Source organism: Equus przewalskii, chromosome 16 (assembly GCF_037783145.1).
Source record: "Equus przewalskii isolate Varuska chromosome 16, EquPr2, whole genome shotgun sequence".
Classification (NCBI taxonomy): Eukaryota; Metazoa; Chordata; class Mammalia; order Perissodactyla; family Equidae; genus Equus; species Equus przewalskii.
In genome coordinates, this window is record NC_091846.1 from 65,622,906 (window position 1) to 65,647,190 (window position 24,285).

The 24,285-nt window shown below is 35.8% G+C and overlaps 1 protein-coding gene and 1 long non-coding RNA gene across 4 annotated transcripts in view; one reads left to right on the forward strand and one right to left on the reverse strand.

Moving 5' to 3' along the window:
* Positions 1-24,285, reverse strand: part of UGGT2 (UDP-glucose glycoprotein glucosyltransferase 2) — a 184,716-nt gene that overhangs the window by 32,374 nt on the left and 128,057 nt on the right. For all 3 annotated transcript variants that reach the window (XM_070579077.1, XM_070579078.1, XM_070579079.1), the window contains exons 25-30: positions 20,173-20,275; positions 18,296-18,375; positions 15,995-16,178; positions 11,463-11,621; positions 11,028-11,113; positions 3,988-4,072 (exon numbers count right to left, since the gene is read on the reverse strand). In XM_070579077.1, the coding sequence (XP_070435178.1) occupies positions 3,988-4,072; positions 11,028-11,113; positions 11,463-11,621; positions 15,995-16,178; positions 18,296-18,375; positions 20,173-20,275 (697 nt within the window). The remainder of the gene's footprint in view (positions 1-3,987; positions 4,073-11,027; positions 11,114-11,462; positions 11,622-15,994; positions 16,179-18,295; positions 18,376-20,172; positions 20,276-24,285) is intronic.
* On the forward strand, positions 8,454-18,227 carry LOC139076508 (uncharacterized). The gene is made up of 4 exons (XR_011528205.1): positions 8,454-8,611; positions 9,082-9,191; positions 15,175-15,312; positions 16,529-18,227. It is a non-coding gene; the product is annotated as an uncharacterized lncRNA (long non-coding RNA).

Here is a 24,285-nt window from a genome sequence, read left to right on the forward strand (position 1 = left end):
TCTTTTTGTGTAATTCTGAGAGACGGATTGTGAAGAGAGAAAACAGCTTTACTAAAAAACAACAGAAGGACCTAAGCAGTAAGGCTGTAGAATATTTGATTCAAATAGGGCATGATTATTACCCTTAAAGATTTGATGGGTGAAAGACTTAGACCTGCTCTATCCTACAGATCAACAGGTCAAATTAGAACCAATACATAAAGTGCAAAAATTCATCTCAAGAAAACTTAATTTTTCAATGGCCAAAATTGCTTAAAGATAGAACTGCTGCCACCCCCATCCCTGGCAGAAATAGTTTTTCTCTCCTGTTTGTAGCACAGGATAAAACTAGCTTGAATGCTGGTCCTAAAGGCTAGAGCTAATTTAGTACCTTCAGTAGCTGGTCTGGGTTTTGTGGGGTTTTTCATCTGGAATGACCAGAAGGAAACGTATTCAAGGAGAATGTAAGTTATTATTGAGAAAGGAACCCAAGGTCAATATAGGAGAGAAAGTACCAAAGATGAGTGTGAGCAACATGTACAACTGATCACAAGATAAAGAGCAGAGGTGTTAGGAAGAGGTTATGATGTGGGATGCAAGGTATAACTTGGTGATACAGCTTAGGATCTAGGCAATATATAGGTGAGAGCTTTGGTAACCTACTGTTAGTGGATCTTAGAGATCCCAACCATAAGAGTATTTCCCAGTTATCTTTCGATATTAATTTCTCCTCTACTGCATAGTAGAGAACATACTCTGTATTCATTCTTTTGAAATTTGTTGAAACTTGCTTTTCAACTGAATGTAAAGCTTATTTTATCAATATTTTCTGTGTGTTTGAAAGATTATTTGGTATTATTGGGTGTGGAGTTCTATGTGTCTGTTAGTTGATTTATAATCACACTGTTCAAGTCTTCTATACCTCCACTGATTTATTGGTCTGCTTGTTCTATCAAGTAGTGAGAGATGTGTGTTAAAAATATCCCAATATGGTAGACAATTGTCAATTTCTCTTTTTAACTCTATTTCTGCCTTATATATATATAAAAAATGATCTTCTTTTAGTAATGTTGTCTTAATGTCTAATATCTCTGATATTAGTATAGCTATACAAACTTTGTTTCGGTTAGTATTGGCCTACTATACTTTTTCCATGCTTGTGTTTTATTTCCATCCTCACCCTGAAGCTGTATTCTTAAGCATTAGGTATGTTTTCTGCAAACCACATATAGCTGGGATTTTTAAAAAATCCAGCATAACAATCTTTGTCTTTTAAAGATTGGAACATTTAGTCCATTTACATTTAATGTAATTGGGTTAAATTCTAATTTACTGTTTTGTGCTTCCATGTCCCATATGGTCTACTGTATTTCTTCTCCTTTCTTAGTCTCTTTTTATTGATAAATTTATTTCATTCCATTTTTTCTCTTTACTATGACAATATGTCTTGTTTCTATACTTTCAGTTGATATCTTAGAAATTAAAAATTCATATTTGTGGGGGCTGGCCCCATGGCCGAGTGGTTAAGTTCGTGAGCTCCATTGCAGGAAGCCCAGAGTTTCGTTGGTTCGAATCCTGGGCGCGGACTTGGCACTGCTCATCAAACTACGCTGAGGCAGCATCCCACATGCCACAACTAGAAGGACCCACAACGAAGAATATACAACTATGTACCGGGGGGCTTTGGGGAGAAAAAGGAAAAAAATAAAATCTGTAAAAAAGAAATTCATATTTGCCCTAAAGTCTAAAGTAATCATTACCCTTGCCCTTGTCAATATAAGAACTTTATGTGTAATTGCAAACAACCATATTTATCTTATCACTTAAATGCTATTGTTATATTTTTCAATTCTATATATTTTAAAAATTCTCATAAGACATTACTTTTGTTTTATATACTCACTGTTCATAGATTCATCCACATATTTACCATTTTCTTTTCATTTCATTCTTTTTTCAAACTCAGACTTTCCATCTGAGATAATTTTTTTTCTGCCTTAAGTAAATCTTTTAGAATTTCCATTAGTGTGAGTGTGCTGTGGCAAATTCAATTTTTCAATTTGTCGGAAAATACCCTGTTTTATGTTTCCTCTTGAAACATATCTTTTTCAGGGTAAATTATTCTAGGTTGGCATTCCTTTTCTCACTTAGTGCTTTTAAATATCATTCCAGCATCTTCCAGCTTTCACTGTTACTGCTGAAAAACCAACTGTCCGACTAACTATAGCTCTTTGCAGGTATTTTTTCTTTTTTCCTCTGTTTACTCCTAAGATTTCTCTTTGTCTTCGGTTTTCTGAACTTTTATCAGTAAGAGTCTAGGTGTGGATTTACTTTTAATTATCTTGCTTGGGAATCACTGGAATTCTTGAATATGCAAATTGATATTTTTCAGCAATTCATGAAAATTCTCAGCCACTGTTGCTTCAAACATTACCTGTACCTCGTTGTTTCTTTCAGCATCTTCTGAAACTCCATTTAAACTGATTTTATTTATTCAAAACTCAGAAAGCACTTTACAAATCTATCTATCTTACTATATTATCCTTATAACAGACATATAAGGGAGGTTCTACTGTCAAGTGCATTTGATAGATGAAACAAATAAGACAGAAAGGCGTTAAGTAATCTGTTGAAGGTCACATATCTAGTGAGTGGTGGAGCCAGGGTTAAATGCAATCCTTGCATCTTAGATTTTTTCACTGTGTTCTCCCTGCCTTTTATGCTCTCTGCCATATTTTCCTCTTTTGTTTTTAACATCCCTGTTGCATTCGGGATACTTTTTCTGGTCTATCCTCCGACTCACTAATTCCTCTCTTCAGGCATGTTAAAGTCATCCAGTGAATTCTTAATTTTGGTTATTGTATTGCTCAGTCTTAGAGGTTCTACTTTAAAAAAACATTGGATACGTGTTTTTTACAGTTTCCTGTTCCCTTCAATTGTCTTTAAGCTTGTCTTTTATTCCTTTAAACAATGTAAGCATAGTTTCTTCAGAGTCTGTGTCAATAATACTAATATATGTAGTGTTTGTGTATCTGCTTTCTGTTGTTTGTTGTTTCTGCCAGTTTTCTTTGTGTATGTGGATATAGTAATCTTATTCCAGAGATATATGGATGTTTTTGCCAGGTGCACGTGCAACCTTATCAATCTGGAACTATTTTAAGTGCAAAATTAAGGCTCAGGGTTCCCTAGACTACTTAAGGTGATAAAAATTTGGGCTAAAAGACAGTGTGGGATAATTTATTATGGTTCGCCCTTACCCTGAAGCTACAGCCAGCTTACTGTGGAGAAGGTCTTCTAATAGACTACCACTTTATGTGGGTCCAGGGTTTAGTTTCTGTCCCCATCACCCTGCAAATTAAATCAAAATGATAATTCAAGTGGACCAGGACAGACAGATGTTCCCAGGGCAACGGTGGCTTTCTTGGGACAAGAGAAGCTTCTGTGCTTGCTTACTTCACTAGGTTCTTATTTTCCCTTTACTTTTCGTTTTGTATTTCCTTATTACCTTTATTGTTTATTATTGTGAGCTCCTCATTACTTTTAAGATTTTTAAAAAACATTTTACCTAACATTTTTACTAGTTTTAAGTAGGCAGGTTGGTCTGAAAGAACTAAATCTGCCATCACTAAAAATTCTTTTTCTCTATTTTTTTGGTTTCTGTGTTGTTTTTTGTAAAGAAAAGAAACATCACTTTTTCTTTTCAGGGCTAAATTTTCAACGTGTTCCTGATCTCATCTCTAGACAATCTGCAGTATTACCTGGCTACAGATAGAGTAGATATAGTAGACACATCATAACTGAAAAAAATAAAATTCCTTTTCTTCTATCGTTAAGCTGTTTTCTCTTCATGAACTTAATCCTCTTCTTCTTTTCATTGCCAGAGTTCCAATATGACATTTTAGGTAGTAAAATTAGTTGTAAAATAAAAATTAATCAATTAATTAAGGACAAAAATGATAATTCTTAATACTAAGAACAAAGCCTATAAAAAGCTTCTGCCTCACCCACTTGTACTTCCAGTATTTTGCTTTTGAAGCTGTTTAACACAACAATGACATCTCCTAGGTCTGGTTGAGAGTCAGTTCCTTCGTGCCTAAAAGTAGAAAAACATGTAAATGTCTATAAGCAATTTAAGAAAAGACATAGAATTATGATGGTATAAATAGCAATAAACTCATTCTGCAGTAAACATAAGTATACTATCACTTGTGTATATATATCATACTTGCTGTTTTTATGGTCAAAAAGATATGCTGTAATACACTACCATTTTCAAAATTATCTAATCAATTTTAACTTAATACATATTAAAATTGTACAAAAGTAACTCATTAAATTCACTATTGCCTAACCACTCAGAAAACCCAAATTATTGTTTATCTTTGCTGTTGCATACCAAGATTATCACAAAAGTGAAATCTTTCATATCTCTTTGATATATTGCAATAATAATTAAAATACGGAACATTTTCTAGACTTCAAGATAAGTTGTCTATATATCATAAGCACAGGAATTCTACACTGTCCAACAAATTTTCAATATCCAATTTCAAATACCAAAATTTAAAGTGTATTGTTAAACTCTTAAGACTGAAAATTTATCTATGATGTCCATGTGGATCACCTGAATGTTTCTATTTTATACTATACATAAGGTATTTTATCGTCTAATTTTCAAAGTTCCGTAAGTCAAATATGACAGCTTTGATCAATAATTATTTTTTATACTACTCTCACTAGGTACTAAGAAATGCCACTGCAAAAGACATTTACAATAAGATTGAATTTTGTCAAAGAGGGAAAGCAGACGTCAAATGAGTAGATGCTTTGAGTCCAGTCAGATTTATAACACCTGAATATTTTTCTAAAATGAAAATCTGGGGATGCTAGCACTGCCTAACACATGCCCTGACTCCCTCTTACTTCCAATTCCCCAGCTGAGGTGGCTAAACCAAAGAAGAAGGCATAGACCCCCAATAATTATCATTAGAAAATAGAAAGGTTTCAACTTCTGTAGCAGAAATGTCAAATTTCTTAACTTTCAAGGGCTTCCAGTCCCAAACACTGCTCAAGGGCATCAGCAACTTCAGCCATCAAATCCATTGTCCACTGAGACCAAGGCAGAGCGGGTAGAGCCACACTGCAGCTAGACTCATACAACACCTAAAGCAGCCCCCTCTCTGATCCCAGCAGGTGTTAGAGGGAGTAGTGATGAAGACTTTCATTCTCTTTCAGGCACTATGTCAAGCACAGTATAGATGTTAGCTCATTTAATCCATATAACCGTCCTTGAGGAGGGTACAATTATTATCCTAGATCCAAACTGAGCCCATTTAGTCTGGCTCTTCACCACTGCACCAGTAGGCCTTTATAAGTAACAGCAACTTAAAAATCACTGGATATGCTAGGACAGTTGGCAGCTTAAAGGAGGAAAACAAGCTAAGCAGTCAGAAGACATGGACTACACTGGTAAGGAATTAATACAGGGAAAAAGAGGAGCATTCAAATAATTTATATTCCCAATGAGATTTGAGAAGATATCTCAGTAAAAGCCATTTACTTTAAAATGAAAAGATTCACTACGTTAGGAAGCAGTTTTTTTAAAAAAGACATATTTCCTAGAATTCTAAATATCATTTAAATTTTTATAGAGGAAAAGTAAATCACACTGTCTCTCATTTCTTATCCAAGACACTTGATGGTAGGAGACAATGATGAAGGCTTGTTGCAAGAATTCTGAGGAAAATTATAATGCTACTGCTATTATCAATACTTATGAAAAGTAAGCAAAAAATTTTTCAGGCCTTTAGGAACAAGAGTACACCACTAACGTTTCTGAAAAAAAGTATTTGTAGAAATTTGGTGCGTATTACAATATGGCAGGCAACATCCATTCCACCTCTTAGCATATACTGCAGAAGTTAAAGAGCTAAAAACTCTTTTTTTTGTTCCTAGATTCTTTTGCAGCTATGGTTCTGGTTGATAATCAGATTCTGCTAAAGAGAGAGATAAATTTGCAAGTGATTTGGAATTTAGAAATGAGGTAGGGGTAACAGTGATGCTTGGATAGTTTCTTTTGGCAAGCAAAGTCATGGGGACACAGAGGCTTTTTTCTGATAATGGGAAAGGTACTGGCTCTTTCTGGTTGGTCAGTTCCTTGGCTTTGTTCTGTGAGCCATTCCTGGGGACTAGCCCTCCTAGAGAGCTTGTTCCTCCAATCCTCACCACCACAGTCAAGAATCCATCTCCCTGTGTTAAATTCTCCTTTGATATGAGAAGCCAGCCACTCAAACAAAAATGAATGTGAAAGATAAAAACACACATACAAAAACTATGATCAAAAGTGAATTTGGTCAAACTTACATTCAACTAATGGTAATGTGATGGTAAAGAACTAAAGAGAAGATTCTTTGGGAGGCGCAGTAAAAGGATGCTACAACACTTAACTGAGGCATCACTAAGATAGCTTTCAGGGAAGAGACTGTGTGAGATGAAGCTGAAGAATGTCACTGGAGAGAGATATTGCAAGGCTATGAGTCTCCACCACTACACCATCTGGGGAGAGGGGAGAAGAGTATTACCTTCTAATCCTAAACTCAGTAATGTAGATGCTTTAAAGGGAAAGCACTTTGCACTGTATCTTCTGAAGTTGAGAGACATGGAGGATCATGTCTGGCTCATATTTGGGAAAGTTAAAGTGGACCACGGACTGGGATACGATATTTGAGGACTGGCTTATTATTGCTTTAGTCCAGGAGAGTACTAGTGCCATTGAGACTGGCCTGAACTCCTAGAGTTTTCCAGGCAAGTGATGCCTAAGTATTTCCCACGGATCAGATGTGGACCAGCAGGAGAGAGATTTGGTTTTGTTATTACCATGTAGCAGACACACCTCCTGCCAATATGGCAACCTGGAGATATGAGGAAACCTCAACAAAAACAGGCTGCAGATATAACACAGGAGTCTCAGAGAATGAGGAAGTTGTCAGGCAAGCTGACTGGAGTAGAGATGCACCAACAGGGACCAGGGAATCAAAAGAGAGAGAGGTGCTACAATTGTAGCCTTCTAGGAGTCCATAGCAATGCTCCACCAAGAGTGAGCTTTAACCACTGCCAGGGCCAGAGACTGCAAGGCTGGCTTACAAAGGGGCCAGCTCAAGGAAGTGGGGAGAAAGTATGGAAAGCCTTGTTTGAAATCTCTCCTGCCTCCTTTCTAAAACATAAGAGAAGCAGTTTAGTCTCAAAGGTACCAAACTAAAATTATATACAATAGCAATTTGTCAATGTTTTTCTCAAGATTTCAAGTGAAAAGCCTAGCATATAATTTAGCATTCTGAAGGTGTATATGTGTGTATGTGTATATAAGTAGATACAAAAGTATCCAATATTCTCCACAATTTAACTAGGAAAATCTGAGAAGAAGCATTTGCCTAATTTTAGTAGAACTACAAAGATTTTCTTTTATAGGAGATTAATTTTATTGACTATTTTTGTATTCAAGGTAAATACCAGTCAACATTGAGTATGGGCAGATGATCCCAGTTAAAGATTACAAAAACATGGAGAGACATAAAAAGTACACATGTGAGGATTGTGCTTAATAAAAAAAAGGCAAATTTTAAAATATCAAATTATTTAGTCACGGTTTTCAAATCTGGACTTAGAACCTCATGTCAGTATTATTTTAGCTTAGCTTTTCAGCATACTTTAAGACTATCTTTCCTAAATATAAATTTAATGTCAATTAGAATTAAATCATAAATTGGGATAAACAGAATTTCCATTTTTGTCATATTTTATATTGACCTATTTTTCATTACTGATACTTCAATTTCAAACAAATTTTATTACAGAGTAGCATTATTTATGTTTTCTCCATTCTGGATATCTAGTGACATATTAATTACATTTGGAGTTAATTATAATTGACAGAAGTTTATGATTTTATTATTTATAAGTAATACAAACAAATTTGAAATTACTGCTATTACCAAAAGTTGTCTTATTGTGAATAAGAAAAATTAGCTTTCCATTACTAATGTTAGTGGTACTTAAAATATAATGATCATCAGGGGCTACTTTCTCCCTAAACCATTCATTTATAGACTATGTATGATAGCAAATAATGGTAAAGAAGATAAAATAAAACCTGATATATTAATGTATAGTTTTACATAATATATATTATACATATTATATATAAGACATATATTGCACACATATAATATACAGAATTGTAATTTGCAAAGAAGGAAGGAGTAAGTGGGGAGAAAGGGACATTTACTCAATATGTGAGACATGGCCCCTATGATGATTACCTCATTTAGTCCTCACCAAGATCCCACAAAGTAGATAGGATTATCCCCTCTTGTTATGAGGAAACAAAGACTCCAGGCGGTAAAGAAATGTATGCAAGGTCGATGAGATAGCTGGTGGCAGAGAGGGACTCAAATCATGGTTTATTTAATTCCAAAGGGCTTTCCCTTTGCAAAAAACACTGGAGAAACAGCAGTGGCACATTTAGGAACACTCAGCTCCAGGCAACACAGTTTGCACAAGATCAAAGAAGCTGAGGCAAAGCAGCATGAATCGTTCTTGAAACGATGGTTTTCATAAGAAGAGTTAATAAAAGGTTAGTGTATTTGGCTTATTTTCTGTACAACCATAACACTCTTTTATAAGTACTTATAATGTATTAATAGTCACTCATTTTCTTAACTGCCTCTCCTACTGGAATGAGTTGTGGAAGGGCAGGAACTGTTTTGCTCACCTGTTTATCTCCCATATTTTCCTCTGCTTTCACCTGACCACCCACCTCCCATGCCCAAGCAATCAGTGATCTGATTTCTGTCACTATAGTTTGTATTACCTAGTGTTTTACAACTAACAAAAGGAATCACACAGTATGTACTTTCTCTCTTTTTTTTTGCCTCACTTCTTTTACTAAGCATAATTATCCTGAGATTCATCTGTCTGAGATTCATTCATCGTCACTGTGTGCATCCACAGTTCATCCTTTCATAGTGCTGGGTAGGATTCCATGGTACGGATACACCACATTTTGATCATTCCCTCACTTGTTAACATTTGGGTTGTTTCCAGGGCCCGGCAATTACAAATAAAGCTGCTGTGAACATTAATGTACAAGTCTTTGTATGAACATATATTTTATCTTGGGTGAATACCTAGGAATGGAATGCCTGGATCATAAGGTAAGTGTGTATTTAAATACTAGGGACCCGTCAAACTGTTCCAAAGTGGTTGTGCTATTCTATGTTCCCACCGGTAGTGTATGATAGTTCCTCTCACGTCACATCCTCACCAACACTTGGTGGTGTCAGTCTTTTTAATGTTAGATATTCTAAGAGATGTGTGGCAGAATCTCAATGTGATCGAAATGTGCATTTTCCTAATAACTAACAAAGTTGATCATCTTTTTTATGTACTTATTTGCCATCCATTTTTTCTTCTTAGGTGAAGTGTCTGTTCAAGTCTTTTGCAAATTTTTTATCAGGCTGTTTTCTTATTGTTGAGTTTTGATAGTTCTTTATATGCTCTACACATTTTACAAAGATTTTTCTCCCAGTCTGTAACTTGTCTTTTCATTTTCTTTTATAGTCATTATATATTCTTTTAGTGTGAATAGTCACGTTTTGCAATAGAAATGACGTTTGTTTAATGAAATGCTTTCTCAGATCCTGCTCGATATGTCATAATATATGATGTATGTACTATATTAACTTTCTAAAATCTGAAAAATTCTAAACTCTGAAACACATATGGCCCTACAAATTTTAGAGGAGACATTTGCACCTCTAACCTCTCCTGGAATGTTCTGCCTGTGGTATGACTAGCGGTAAGTTCCTATAATTCTTCAAAACTGTCCTGAGGTACAATCTTATTTCTAACATCAACACACTTCCCCCATCCTCCTCCTCATCATAGAATTAAGCATTCCCAGCTTTGTCTGCAGTGATTATTAAGCATATTTGTTGAATGACACTATGTGCTTCAGCACCATATAAGGAAAAGGGGAAAAGGCAGTGGGGAAAAAAGTACAATAATCCCTACCCCATACCTTTGTTTAGCCCAGTGCTTGGTATAATGACAGGTGCTCAATAAATACTTACTGAAATAAATTAAAACTATAGATATTTATTAAGGAGTATCAAACAAAGACTTTATGGGGCTGGCCCATTTATTAAGGGGTATCAAACAAAGACTTTATGGGGCTGGCCCAGTGGCCCTGGGGTTCATGGGTTCCCAGGCACGGCCCTACACACCGCTCATCAAGCCATGCTGTGGCAGTGTCCTACATCCAAAATAGAGGAAGACTGGCACAGATGTCAGCTCAGTGACAATCTTCCTCATGCAAAAAGGGTAAGATTGGCAACAGATTTTATCAAAAGAGACTTTATCAAGGGTTGGCAAACTATGGCTCGCAAGTGAAACCAGGCTGGTGGCCTAGTTTTATACGGCCCCTGACTTAAAAATGGCTTTCACATTTTAAAATCATTGTTCAAAAAAAGAATATTGACAAAAATTATATCTGCCCTCAAACTAACTATTTACTACTGGCTCCTTATAGAAAAAGTTTGATGATCCCTGGTTTATACTATTCTCACTGATGAGCAGGGAAGTTACTGTGAAAGAAACCAATTTTTATTTATAAAAATGAAAAACTGAACATAACCCATGGACAATGGCTTTGTTATAAAAGATCTAATACATATTATATTGTCACTAAATTATATTATCACTAAAGGATAAATACATGAACTATGCTAATACATGCAAAAGTCTACAGAAAACAGTAAGTAAAGGAGATAGAGTAAAGAACAAGATATATACTTTATGCATATCTTTCATATTTTTGAAATAAAACAAGGATAGGAACAAATGTCACAGTTTTAAGGTAGGTTTTGGTTTATAGTGATGGTATTCGTGAACATTTTAGTTGTTTTGATGACCCTGATTATACCACACTAAAAACTTATTTATATATAAAAATTTAAAAGGGGTTTATAAAAGGGGTTTATATAACTCACCCAACTATTTGATAAATATCTCCAGATTTTCCTTCACGTAATTTCAGGATCCAAGCACCTGGGTTTGCTTTTAATTGAAAATATCCCTTTTAAGATGAGAAAAATATGATCATAGTTAAATGACTAAAAATATACCCAACTGTTCAAGAAAGATTATATATGAATCATCCAAGAAAGTGTTTACTAACTGTGGAATGAATTCTATAAATGATTTCCACAGAAGGAGGTTTTGCAATAACCAGTAAAAGTACATTCTGAGAGCATGCTTCCCTCATTTTTGTTTTATTTATCTTATTTAAGGATTCAATTTTGTTTCCTGGGAGCTGTTCAGCAATAGGAGAATAAAAATTATTTCACCTTATTATTAGGAAAACTTCGAGGATTTCACCAAAATATCTAATTAAATATCATCAATTAAGTACTTATAATACTTACAAGATTGGCCATCACTATTGTATCAACCACAACAGGTTTATTTTTTGTGCCGAGTGTAAACTGCAGACCCCGAGGAGGTTGATCTGTTATTACATCAAAGCAGTGTCCTTCAAGTAACAGATATTCTAGTTCATACTCTGCTGTAACAGTTCTCTCAATCTATGGAGAAAATATGTCATTGTTTTTGGTATCAGTAAGTCTCATAATACAAATTTTGTAATAAATAAATGTGATTATTTTAATATTAGCCAAAGCATCTTGAGGGGCAACTTCAAGTCTTTCTTTTACACGAAGGAACAGTTGAATCAATTTCTTGAAGACCAACGTTCATGATGAGTATTTTTTCCCTTCCCATAACATCAGCTCTACTCCCATCTTGTGATATATGCACCAATTTCACAAGCAGGAAAGATGTGAGCATGAACGGATGCTCTGTGAGTTATAGTATTCAAAGATCTCTTCAAGTCAGATTTAGATGGGAAACTTCTCAAAGATCTGCTTCATTTGCTGTTGCCCTAGAACTCCCACTTCAGACCTGGCAAGACAGCCAACCTATCGTCATCTATTGCCTTTCTTGTCATTTTTTAAAAATTAATGTTTAATTGTTTTGCAGTCAAACTAACATATGCTCATTAAAGAAAATTTAGCAAACGTGAGAAAGTGGAAAAGAGAAAAAATAAAAATCACCTACAGACTAAACATTCATAAACAAATCAAACTCACTGATTTCTATTTCTTGTCATAAATTTTTTTTTTCCTAAGAAAGTGTAACCTACTTTTCATTTAATATAGTTTTCTAAGACATGTCCTTATCTCTATAAACACCCTTTTAAATGGCTGGACATTCCAACTGTTTCCAGATTTTCCTCTATTAAAAATGTTACAATAAATATTTTAGGGATAAACCTTTTTCTCTACTTCACATGAAAAATATAACCAATCATGAAAATAAATCAAATGGTAAGTGACTCTTATGTAGTTTGGCAATTTTGTTGAGCAGATAAGACAATGATGCTATCTATATTTACCTTTATTTCACTATAGGTTTTTGACACTATTGTTTAGTATATTTAGGATACGGAGGATTTGAAAATCTATAGTGTATGGGTTTGTTTTTTTTAGAGATTGGCACCTGAGCTAACATCTGTTGCCAATCTTCTTTTTTTTTTGTTCTCTTCTTTTTCCCCAAAGCCCCCCAGTGCATAGTTGCATCTTCTAGTTGTAGGTCTTTCCGGTTGTGCTATGTGGGACGCCACCCCAACATGGCTTGATGAGTGGTGCCATGTCCGCGCCCAGGATCCGAACTGGCAAAACCTTGGGCTGCTGAGGCAGAGAGTGTGGACTTAAGCACTCGGCCATGGGTGGCACCTATTGTATAGTTTTTTAACTGTGATTGCCACAGAAATAATTACAGTACTTATGTTCAGCATTTTTTCTTGAGTCTAGTTCTCATAATTTTACTGTTTTTAAGAACAAGAAATAAGTAACTTCTTTGGAAACAGTATTCTTTTCAACCACTTTAGTTTGGTTCTGAATTGGTTGTTGAATTATTACAATTCCAGTGATGAACTTCACATACTTCCTTAGCCTGTGTCCACAGTCCTACAGCACTTTGATGGAAAGATTTAGAGGGGACAGTCTCAGAATAGGAGAACACTAAAAGTTAGAAAGAAATCATAATATAGTTCAATCCCTTCATTTTACAGACAAGCAAACTGTACCCCAAAGTGATTATGAAGTAAAGCTTAACTATTTTTTATTATGAATTAGATTAGAATTATGAATTAGGGCAGAGTCCAGATACATTCAGTTTGTGCCTAATAATATCTTCATTTTATAATATATTAATGTGAAAATTTTTCTTGTCCCTATATATTTGTATAACAGACATCAATTCTGTTGACTTATTCAAACCACACCACCAAAAACAGCCAAGCTGTTTTTTAAAGAGTTCTTTCTAGTAAATACTTTAAGTTTTATAATAATTTCATAAAAGTGATTTAAGTTAAATTAATTCCTATTATTAAGGTTTCTTTTCAGCAAGAATATAAAAGCCAGTGATCCTTTTTGATGTTCACATCTCCTTTATATTTTATCTCTTCTAAATATTAACTGTTCATATGAGACATGAATTTAATACCTTTCAAATATAACTTCGGGTGCCCATAAATATTACTAAATAGAAGTGTTTATTGTATTGTTCTGTGGCTGAATAGTTAAGAAGTTAGCTTCTTCCTTTAAAAAAAGTGTAAGTTTAATTATAAAGATGAAGATTTGGATTTATTAAGATTATCTATGGCAGTCAAAGAGGAATTCTTCGACAATTACATTGGTAATACATCAATTGGTAATACATCACATCAATAAAACTGATGTCTAAATTATTTATATTTCAGAGTGGCAAATAAATTTTTTCTGTGAATCCCTTTTAACATAGCCACATCCTATTTTCCTTTAGCTATCTTTTATTTACTCATTTCCTGTTTACTGGGCAGACGACCACTACTGTTTCAGGCATTGTGGTATCTCTCAGATACAAGCTGTGATCAAACAGAACTGCAGAGTCTTTGGATGCAGTTCCCACAAGCTGAGAACCACCTCTGAACTCAGGTAAAAGTGTCTCTCACTTTAAGCTTTCCTGTAACCCACCTTTGGCACCTTTAATTATGGCATTAATAGTGGTTGTGCAAAGAACAAACTCCTGGTAACAGAGAATTTTTCTACATCCAGCTTTTTTCAGGTGTTTATGTAATGTTCAGGAGTTAGATGCAGCAAGGAATACTTTCACAAGCTAATGTGTAGTGACAAATCTCTCAATATTAGTCTGATTTTTGCCAGGGTGTGCTTTTTTCATTTACCTACAACTCCTCCTTTCTATTCTAGCAAGTGTCTTTACTTTGTTATTTCATATTCTTTTAGGATAGGTGTAGGTAAAATTCTAAGTATGTACAGCACAAGTGGAAGAGAAGAGCCTTAGAGGTGGGTAACCTTCACAGCTGCTAGAATTTATATTTCCTTCCGGTTATTCATATAATCTATGAAGACAGAAGAAATTATTTCTTTTTATTTCAGTCTTCTAAAATAAATACAGCTACTGTCCATTTAAACAGCTTCTAAAAAGACATTGCTATATTTGCCACTCACAACAAAAAATGTTTAATCTCCATTAATTGTTTAATAGTTGCTGAAATTTTTCACCAGCAGATTCAATTCAAAATCTTTTCTAAGCTGCACTAATTCTCCTACCACAAACTTTTTACCCTTTTGGTTAGAATCTTTAAAGCTACCCTATTGATAGATATTGCTGAACTCAATGAAGAATCCAATAGACTCATTTAAAAGATCCAACCCATCATGAGGAAAAGAGGATTTTTTTTTTTTTTACTTCTTGCCAAATTCATTTCTGAATTTGCCCTCACAGGTTTTATTATTTTGCTGTCTTTCTATTCTTTCCTTAGATTTAAAGGACTGATTTCAGAAGACTGCTACAACTGAGTTTTAGGTTTTTCCTCAGATGGGTAAAGTTGGGGGTATCGGTGAGTATGTTTCAGGGAAGTGAATTAGGATCCCACAGACTCTATTCATGAGTGGCTCAGAAGAAACCTGCCTAGAAGGAAAATCTTTAGACAAAAAGTAACACGTGAGAGGCATGAGAAAAAAATACGATGAACAATCTTAACCAAATTATTAGAGGTACAATGCTTATGCCTAGGTCAAGGCAATGGCAACATTCTGAAGGAGCTTGTCACACACAGTTGGAAATAGGTGAGAGGCCATGCACAACCAGGCAAGAGGGAGGACAGCGAGAAGGACGTATTTTCTCTCCAGTTTCTGGATACCCATTCTCTAGGTAAACTCCCCTAAAATTCTTATGCTTTTTGTGGTTTCTGAATCTCTTCCCAATTTTTGAATGGAATGTTTTGAAAGACTCAGTGTATTTTAAAATAGTCTCCTCCTCTTTTTTGTGCTGAGGCCGGAGTGACAAAAGGTGGGGATGAGAAGTCTGGTCATTGCCTGGACAAGGGTCATGCTGGAGGCGATGGGAAGCAGTGCACCCAACCTACAGTACACGAGTCAGCTCTTTTTCCTGCTTTCTTACCCTAATCTTGTTAGGACTGCGTTCTCTGGCTATGAGCTATGGGGCAAAAAAGAGTTTCAGACGGAACTGCTCCTTTCTGAGTTAAAAACAAAACCTGAAGGGCAAAACAGGTACTTAACGGTGTTGCCCTAACTCACCACGCACCCATCTCCATATTTTTTACATTGTTCATCCTAGAGTAGCATGTATGAACCAGGGGTCTGAAGCAACAAAAAAGGCAGGTGCAGGTACGAACTCGGAAAACTACAGAAGCTGAATTTGGAAGTTAGGGAAACTCAAAAATCAAAGGAAAGACTAGATCAGGACCTAGAATCGTAAAGAAGAAAATTCTGGTGAGCAGCCATAGTACAATCACTCATTTGCTACAGTTATCGTAGCTGATAAGAATTGATCCTATTTGTCTTCCTTTATATAACTTTATGTGATAACTTACATCCTTTAAGTGAATATTATCAAGGTCACAGTTGCTGTGCACTGTTTCTACCAACCAGCCTTCAGGAGTAATCATGTTGAGCGTTAGAAGGGGTGATTCCGGGATATCCAAGAATTTTGCCACTGGTCCAATATTGTCATTAGCCATTAACATCAATTCTGGTTCCAGAACAAAACGGTAAAAGCTGTTGACAGAATATAAACAAAAACACATACTGTGACCAAAATTGAGATTTCCTCTGTCTAAAATATTTTAAAACTGAAAATGGCTTAAAAACGTGACCAGAAAGTCTTTATTAAAAAGATTAAAAACACACTGTTCTGTAGAAGAGCTAATGCTTATAAACAGTGGAAAATTATCTTGTTTATATTATTATCTATTATAAGACTGTGTACATTATTACACCCTTGTTAATTATTTCTTAATGAACACAATTACAATCCCTTTAAGATATACTGGTTTATGCAGCTTCTAGTATTTCATGATCTGTTCATCTTTTTTTTGTTGTTTTTTGTTTGTTTGTTTTTGAGGAAGACTAGCCCTGAGCTAACTACTGCCAGTTCTCCTCTTCTTGCTGAGGAAGCCTGGCCCTGAGCTAACATCGTGCCCATCTTCCTCTACTTTATACGTGGGATGCCTACCACAGCATGGTGTGCCAAGTGGTGCCATGTCCACACCCGGGATCCGAACCTCCGAACCCCGGGCCACCGAGAAGCGGAACGTGCGAACTTAACCGCTGCGCCACCGGGCCAGCCCCGATCTGTTCATCTTTTAACTGATCCTCCTTTAAACCTGACCATGGTCTATTTTTCAGCCATTGTACTGGCTCTTAGCACCACTAATAATATGAAGAGAAACGATAACCAGAAAGCAAGTAAGATTCAAGCTAGAATCTGGTACCAATTTTAAAAATTCAATTAAAACCAAAGAGGATTGAGTTGAAAGCAGCTGCTTATTAACAGAACTTTCACAAGTACCTGAAGTCTTAATGTATCTTAGCCTTATCTCCCAATATCATGCACAATAAGAATTAGTTCTGTTATTAAGCACAGTGACTGTCACTATTTTGAGACTGCAGTCGAGGTGTCAGCTGTGCTGTAGTTAGCTCAAGGCCGGAGCGGGCAAGGATCTACTTCCAGGTGAGGCAGTTCCTCAAGGGCCACTGGAATAGAGCCTGCAGGTCCTCACTAGCAGTTGGCTGGAGACGGCCCACAGCTCCTTGCTACAAGGGCACCTCCAGCAAGCTTCGTCAGACAAGCACTCAAGAGCAAGAGAGAAAATGCCAGCAAGACAAAAGTCACAGTCTTTTACAACCTAACTGCAGAAGAGACATTACAGCACTTTTGCCATTTTCTGTTCACTAGAAGCAAATCACCAGGTGCAACTGAGGCTCAGGAATAATCTACACAGAGTGTGCATCCCAGGAGGCGATGATCAATGCAGCCATGCCTGAAGCTGCTTACAGCAGGCGGGCAGAGTAAAAAGTAAGTGGGTACAAGGGGACTGGAGAGAACACTCATGAAGCAAAGGTGCAAAACACGCGCTTGGTTTGTCAAATGCAGTGGAAACGTCGTCAGGTAAGAAGCAGCCTTAGGATGCTGCAAACAGCAATTTCTTCGTGATTTAGTAAAAATGATTCAGCTGTAAAGAGGAAGTTAAGGCCAAACTGCAGTGGGAGGTACAGTGAATGGGAGAGGAAGCGGGGTAAGATGAGTCTTCGAAGATGCTGAAATGAGAAAGAGTGGAGAGGAGCATCAGGGCTCTACAGGAGGAGAAGTTAAGGGAACACTTTCTTTTTTTAAATGGAATAACTCTTAGGACTGAAAGAAACAAGCTAGTAAGGTGGCTAAAGACAGGAACAAAGGGACTCTGTGACAAAGCAAGGATCCAGAACAAACAGAAAAGCATGGGATCAAAACAGAGAGGGAGTATCTGCCTTAACCAAGAGGAGGGAGAGCACATTCTCCCGCTACCGCACGGGAAGGCTGGGGAGGCACAGCAGACAGCGGAGGAATGGCAGCAACTCCCACCCATAACCTCTATCCTCTGAGCAAGAGACGGCATTCTAACAGTAAAGGGCTGGGAATTAATGTGTCAACTATTTTGCTTGATACATGCCATTGAGTAAATAAGACTCTGTTGAACTCATAGTTTAAAAACAGTTGAATGGTTTTCATCTCGTGCAGTATCAGTTAAGCATGTTGCAAAGAAAAAATAAAAACAGGTCCAGTAATTACGGTCCTCTTTTCATCGCAGCATTTGCAAATCTTTCAAGATGAAATTACGTTCACTTAGACTCACCTCTTTAAGGGGGCTTCTGAAAGCTTACCCCTGCAGTTCATGAACAACTTCACCTTCATGTTGATAATCTTGCCAAGTACCTATCAGAAAAAAAATTTCCCATATTTGATATTAAGTCATATTAATAGCTAACATTCAGCAAGCATTTACTATGTACTGGGCGCCACACTCACATTTTATATTCATTATCTCTTTTGATCCTCAAAACATCCTTCTGAGGCAGCTACTTTTACATTTGAGGCACAGAGAGATGTGGTGATCTGCCCAAGATCACACAGTTAGTCATGGCACAGGTAAGCTTTGTATCCAAATAGTTATTTCATTGACCAAGGGCTATACTGCCTACCTTTTGCCTGATGTGACTTTCTTTCATGGTATCTAAATTTCCTTAGTACTGAAGAACAATCAAATCATTATTAGAGTCTTGACCTGCAAATACAAAGTGTGACCTCACAACAATGGTGAGGATGACCTGATCCTTTTGGAAATTCACTTATTGTAAGAGATGTAGGAAGTTCTTGCCTACATACAGATAAAATACTCTGTTTTCTTTTCTTTTTCAACTTTATATCAATTATGGTTAATAAATTATCTCTGATCTATTTCAGTTAAGCATAAGAGGTAGGAGACCTATTAATTTATTAATATAATTAATTATTAATTTTTATAGCCTCCACTTCTACATAGGCAACAAGTTAGTGAAGATTTGAAAGATATTAGACAAAAAAGAATACATGTAAAGGGGAAAAAAAACATCTATGGAACAGAAAGGATGCAGGCTTGATGAAGAATTACAACATACAGACTGGGGATTTAAGAGTCTTGAGTTTTAATTCCCATTCTGTCATTCCTCATATTTGCTACAACGGAGGTCCCTGAGCCACTGTTTCTCCCAAGTGTTAAATGAGATACTTTCCATTTTTTCCAATAAATTAATTTATGCTTTACAGCATAAATTTTCTCTATAGTAAAAAATAATGTTACATGAAGTGCTCAGTTGCTCAGAAATAAAGTATGCTATTATTAACAGTTGCCTTAGCAACTCCAGGCGGTTGCACTTGGACTGTGAGATCAGAGAAATAAACTTGAGTCTTGAAGGTACTGTTGGCTCTGGCCAAACCTACTGAATACAACCTTCAGGTTTCCACTTCCCTTAGCTTCAACTGTTTGGCTAATGTTACTTATTACACTTTAAGCTTCAACTAATTAAGCTTAGGCATCAGTTTCTCCAGGAGCCATTCTCCATATCTGGGGAAAAATGAAGACAGGAAGACACCTGTATTGGTCTGCTCAGGCTGCCATATTAAAATACACAGACTGGGTGGCTTAAACAACAGAAATTTATTTATTTTAGATCAAGGTGCTGGTGGATTTGGTTTCTGGTGAGGGCCCTTTTCCTGGCTTGTGGGTGGTAGCCATGTTGCGGTGTGCTCACATGAACTCTTCTTTGTGCTTGTGAAGACAGAAAGAGGTCCCTCTCTCTCCTCCTCTTCCTATAAGGCTATCAATCCTATTGGATTAGGGCCCACCTCGATGAACTCACTTAACCTTAATTATGGCCTAAAGGCCCTATTTCCAAATACAGTCACACTGGGGGTCAGGGGTAGTCTAACATATCAATTTTAGGGGAGAGGGAGGTAACAATTAAATTCATAGCAACACCTAAACTTGGTACTGCCATAAGGCCCTGTGCACAGCTCTATCATTCATTTTCTATATTGAAATATGACAACTATTTAAAATGTTGCATAGAATAAAGAATCTTGAGCACAGATATTTGATTATACTTGAAAACAGCCTTGAAAGATTAATTATAAATTTTGAAATAAAAGTAGTATATAATAAGATGTAAATATATATAAAATACATTATCTTACGATCAGTAACTGTGACATTTTCTGTGCTTCTCTTGTCAATGGATCAACAATAGCAATGACATCAAAGAACATATCATTCTCTTGAGGATTTATCTTTATAATGCTAATAAAATAGAAAATAAGATGAAAGATGATCAGTTAAATTTCTTCAATTGCCTAGTTAATCTTAATCCTAGCTACATACATTCTTATAAATTGCTTTCTATCTCATTGGATTAAAAAATTCTGGTTATTTCAAAGAAGAAAATGCAAATTTGAAAGTCTAATGTTCATGTTCAATAAATTAGAAAACTAGAAAGAACTGGAGAAAACGAAAGTAAGATTTTTATGAACAAGTGATTTTAGAAAACTCTTCAAAGAATAACACTATTGAAAATTCTGATAATTTTAAGCCCCCCAAATTCTCATGGATCATACAATATAAAAAATAAAACCAGGGTGTTGTGTTAGTTGAATATATTTTCTAAGATATTAGAATGATAAAATTAACTATTCAGTACTTTTATTAAGTTTAATATTAAAAAAACCCCAACATCCTATAATAGGAATGTTCAGGGAAAAAAACACCCCAATTTATCACTTTAACTCCAGTCATCCTCTCCTCATCTCCTCCTCTCTGTCCTTTTCACTTTGTCTTTCATTGATCTAAGTTCTAAGTTAGAAGAAGGACTAATCTTTAAAGGAAAATGTTGAAAGGAAAAAGGCCAGTGGGAAATAATCAATTCTATCTTGAATACAATTAGAAGTTAAAAGTATACATTTAAAGTACAGAATATTCCAGTTGAATAACTGCTTTAACACGGTAATAATACAGGAAGTCAGTTTGAGATGTATGAATTAAATATTTCGCATATTACAAAGAGAAAAAGATTACCAAATAAAGAGGTACACCTGTAAAATTACAGGGATATTAGTCTTCTTTCGTACACACACTATAAATATCTAGAAGACTTTGCAGTGAAAGGATTAATTTCTTAGCAATTAAATAAAAGCTAATGTAAAAGTCACTTCAAATATGGGTCCCCTGATGTAGAGAAATGAAAGACATTTTATTTTATATGCAGTTGATATGATTTACTTATGTTAAAATACAAGTGGCAGAATCAGACAACAGAGCCTGCTGGATAACTATTGCTAGAAATAAGGGATACAAATCAGATGTTTTAAGTTAAAGTGACTATCTACAATCATTCATTCCTTTAGTTATCTTGGTGAAAATTTTACAGATTACTACCATACTTGTAGCACTACTCAAAACTGGTCATTTTCTATATGCTTTCTGAGATGTTATTATGGTGAAAGTAGGCATCTATGTACTGCTACTTGAAGGTTTTCCCCCCAGACTATTGCCACTTCTGTGAGGTTGTATGAATCAGAATTCCAGAGTCCTCATCATCTACTTAGATGTGTGTTGGTGTAGATGCAGGACAATTTTCTGAGCAGAATCCTGAGCCTATTACGAGGTGTCACACTGACTTATCTAAGAATGGAAACAGAGCATCCCTTTTCTCAGGCAACATTCACAACTCTATGCTAACTCTATATACATCACCTTTTTAAGGCAGCAGATTTCCACTCAATTGCCAAGAAACTATTGCTACACTTCATGCCATTAGTCAGGAGAAATAATGTCAAGCACCCTGACAGTCAACAATTATTAAAAGCTTAAATCACAGAAAAAACAGTGAAGAACAGCTTGAGGTATATGAAGTTCATCAACTCTTAGATACACAGTCATATGCTGCTTGACAAAGGGGCTATGTTCTGAGAAACGCGTCATTGGTTGATTTTGTCATTGTGAGAACATCACTGAGTGTACTTACACAAACCTAGATGGTATAGCCTACTACACTTCTAGGCTATATGGTACTGCTGTCATACATGTGGTCCATTGACCAAAATGTCATTATGTGGCACACGACTGCACTAAACACATTTCAAACAGGTCAAAGCAGTAGAAAGCCGGGTACTCAGCCAATATTGTATTCATTCTGTGTAGAATTGTTTTACTGAATTAACTTTGTTATGATACTATCAGTTTATGTATAAAAACAGGTCAAATCATCTATTTTAAGGATGTTAAAGACACTGCTCATTATACAGAATTATCTTTATGAAGATTCCTAAGAGAAATTCCTGTCTGTCCTTTACTAAGGTTAGTTACATTTCACCTGAACAACTCATTTGTTTTCATTCGTGAACTCTGCGAATGATGTAAACTGGAATTTCTGGCATGCTCAAGGGAGGCAGGCAGGCCAGCCACTACTCCAGTGGTCTACAAGGCCTTCTTCGAGACCTTTAGCATCACACACTTGCATCTGCCACTGCAAGTTCCTGGCATGACGGGGTGACAGGTCAGGGTTGCTATTTTTGCTTTTGGCAAAGATGGCGGAAGAATATCAAATCCACATACTCTGGAGAGAAGGCCACAGGGTAATATAGAAATTCAACAGAGATCCTTCAGGGCTGAGAAAAATGTAACTGTGCTTTTCATTTTTCACTTTCTTCCAGATTTCAATTTACCCCTACCTTTTTCTTTCTCCTTTTGCAAACAATCTATAACTTACCTTGTTAAATTTAAATATTCTCATAAAAATTTAAATTTTAGAAGGAGGAATTAACAAATATATTAATATAGCAATAATATATTTATAATAAATTTTAACATATTGGCTCCATACAAAAGCAGACTGCCAAAGATATAATGCTGCATAAAAAAATACACATATGTATAGTGTATATAACTAAAAAGCTGTAATTGAATGAATTTTTCAACGTGATTATAGAAATATATATATTTTCTCATGAAATAATATACCTACATAACTATAAAAATATTGGAAATGTATAAATTAAAACAAAAAGTGACTTGAAGTTTTTGCTCATCTCTGTAGCATACTGTATTATCCTAAATTTTAAAAAATTAACAGTATGTGACATGCATAAATTTATATATAAAATTGAACTATATTATAAAATATTATAATAATTATCCTTGATAGGAAAAAATCAGAAGCAAACTCTTTGATAGATGAAGAATGGTATTTCTAGAGACAATTACTAAAGGTGATAATTTTAAGACACTGCGTGAGCTCGGAGAATCTGTAATAAGAGTAATAAAAAAATGTAGTATAGTTACTTTTACAAGTAATGAGGCTTTCTAACAAAGAATATGGGCTTATAAATCACTGAGGAATCAAACATATGATTATGGTTAAACTGCCTTTATTCTTTCCATCTTACCACTAGGGCCTGACAGAGCAAATCCTTGGACTCTTGGTCCATGCAGTAGCTTTATAATGCATCAACTTCACTAGGCTGAACTACATTTTGCAGAATTCCCTTTCCCTCACATTTCTGGTTTGGGTGGGCCACAAGAGAGATTCTCAGGAGGTGGGGAGGGCAGGAGAGGGGCAGCAGTCATTTTCGTAGCTCACCCACTTTGTCACTTATCTGCTGATTCACCTCGTTGGCATGAGACACCTTCCCCAGGACCCTCCCTCTACGTCTCTGACTCCTGGGTCATGCGTGTGTGTTTAGCTTTGTGACAAAGCGCTCCCAGTGTCGGCAGGATGCCCACTATATATCAAGGTCAGAGGCAACAAGAACTGACACAGGTTTCAGTCCATCCTTGTGGGGTTCCAGCTTGCTCTTGATCCCCCACCTTTACAACCACCTTTCCTTCCTCACTGCCTGCCCTGTGTACTTGAAGCTCCAGTATAGAAGTCAACAGCCTTGCAGAGACTGCTTAACCAGCTCCCACAACTGCATTAGGTCAAATCTTATAACACTCTTTTATTTATTTATTTTAAATAAATATTTTAAATAAATAAAGTCTTATCTATACACTCTCCATATACACATGCACACACATAACAATGTTTCTACGGCTCTGATTGACACTGACTATATAGTCTAGCAATGCTAATGTGTTTTGTTCTACTTTTCCTAGGCTTCCAAGAGAAATAAAATCCAAAGTCATTGTTTCTTCAATAAATTAATATCTTCAATCAGGTTATGAGTAAGTCTTGCTGGCTTTTATCCTACATTTAAGGTAGGTATTCACATTTCTTCCCTGATTAATGTGAGTTAATTTTATAGTTAAACCTGAAA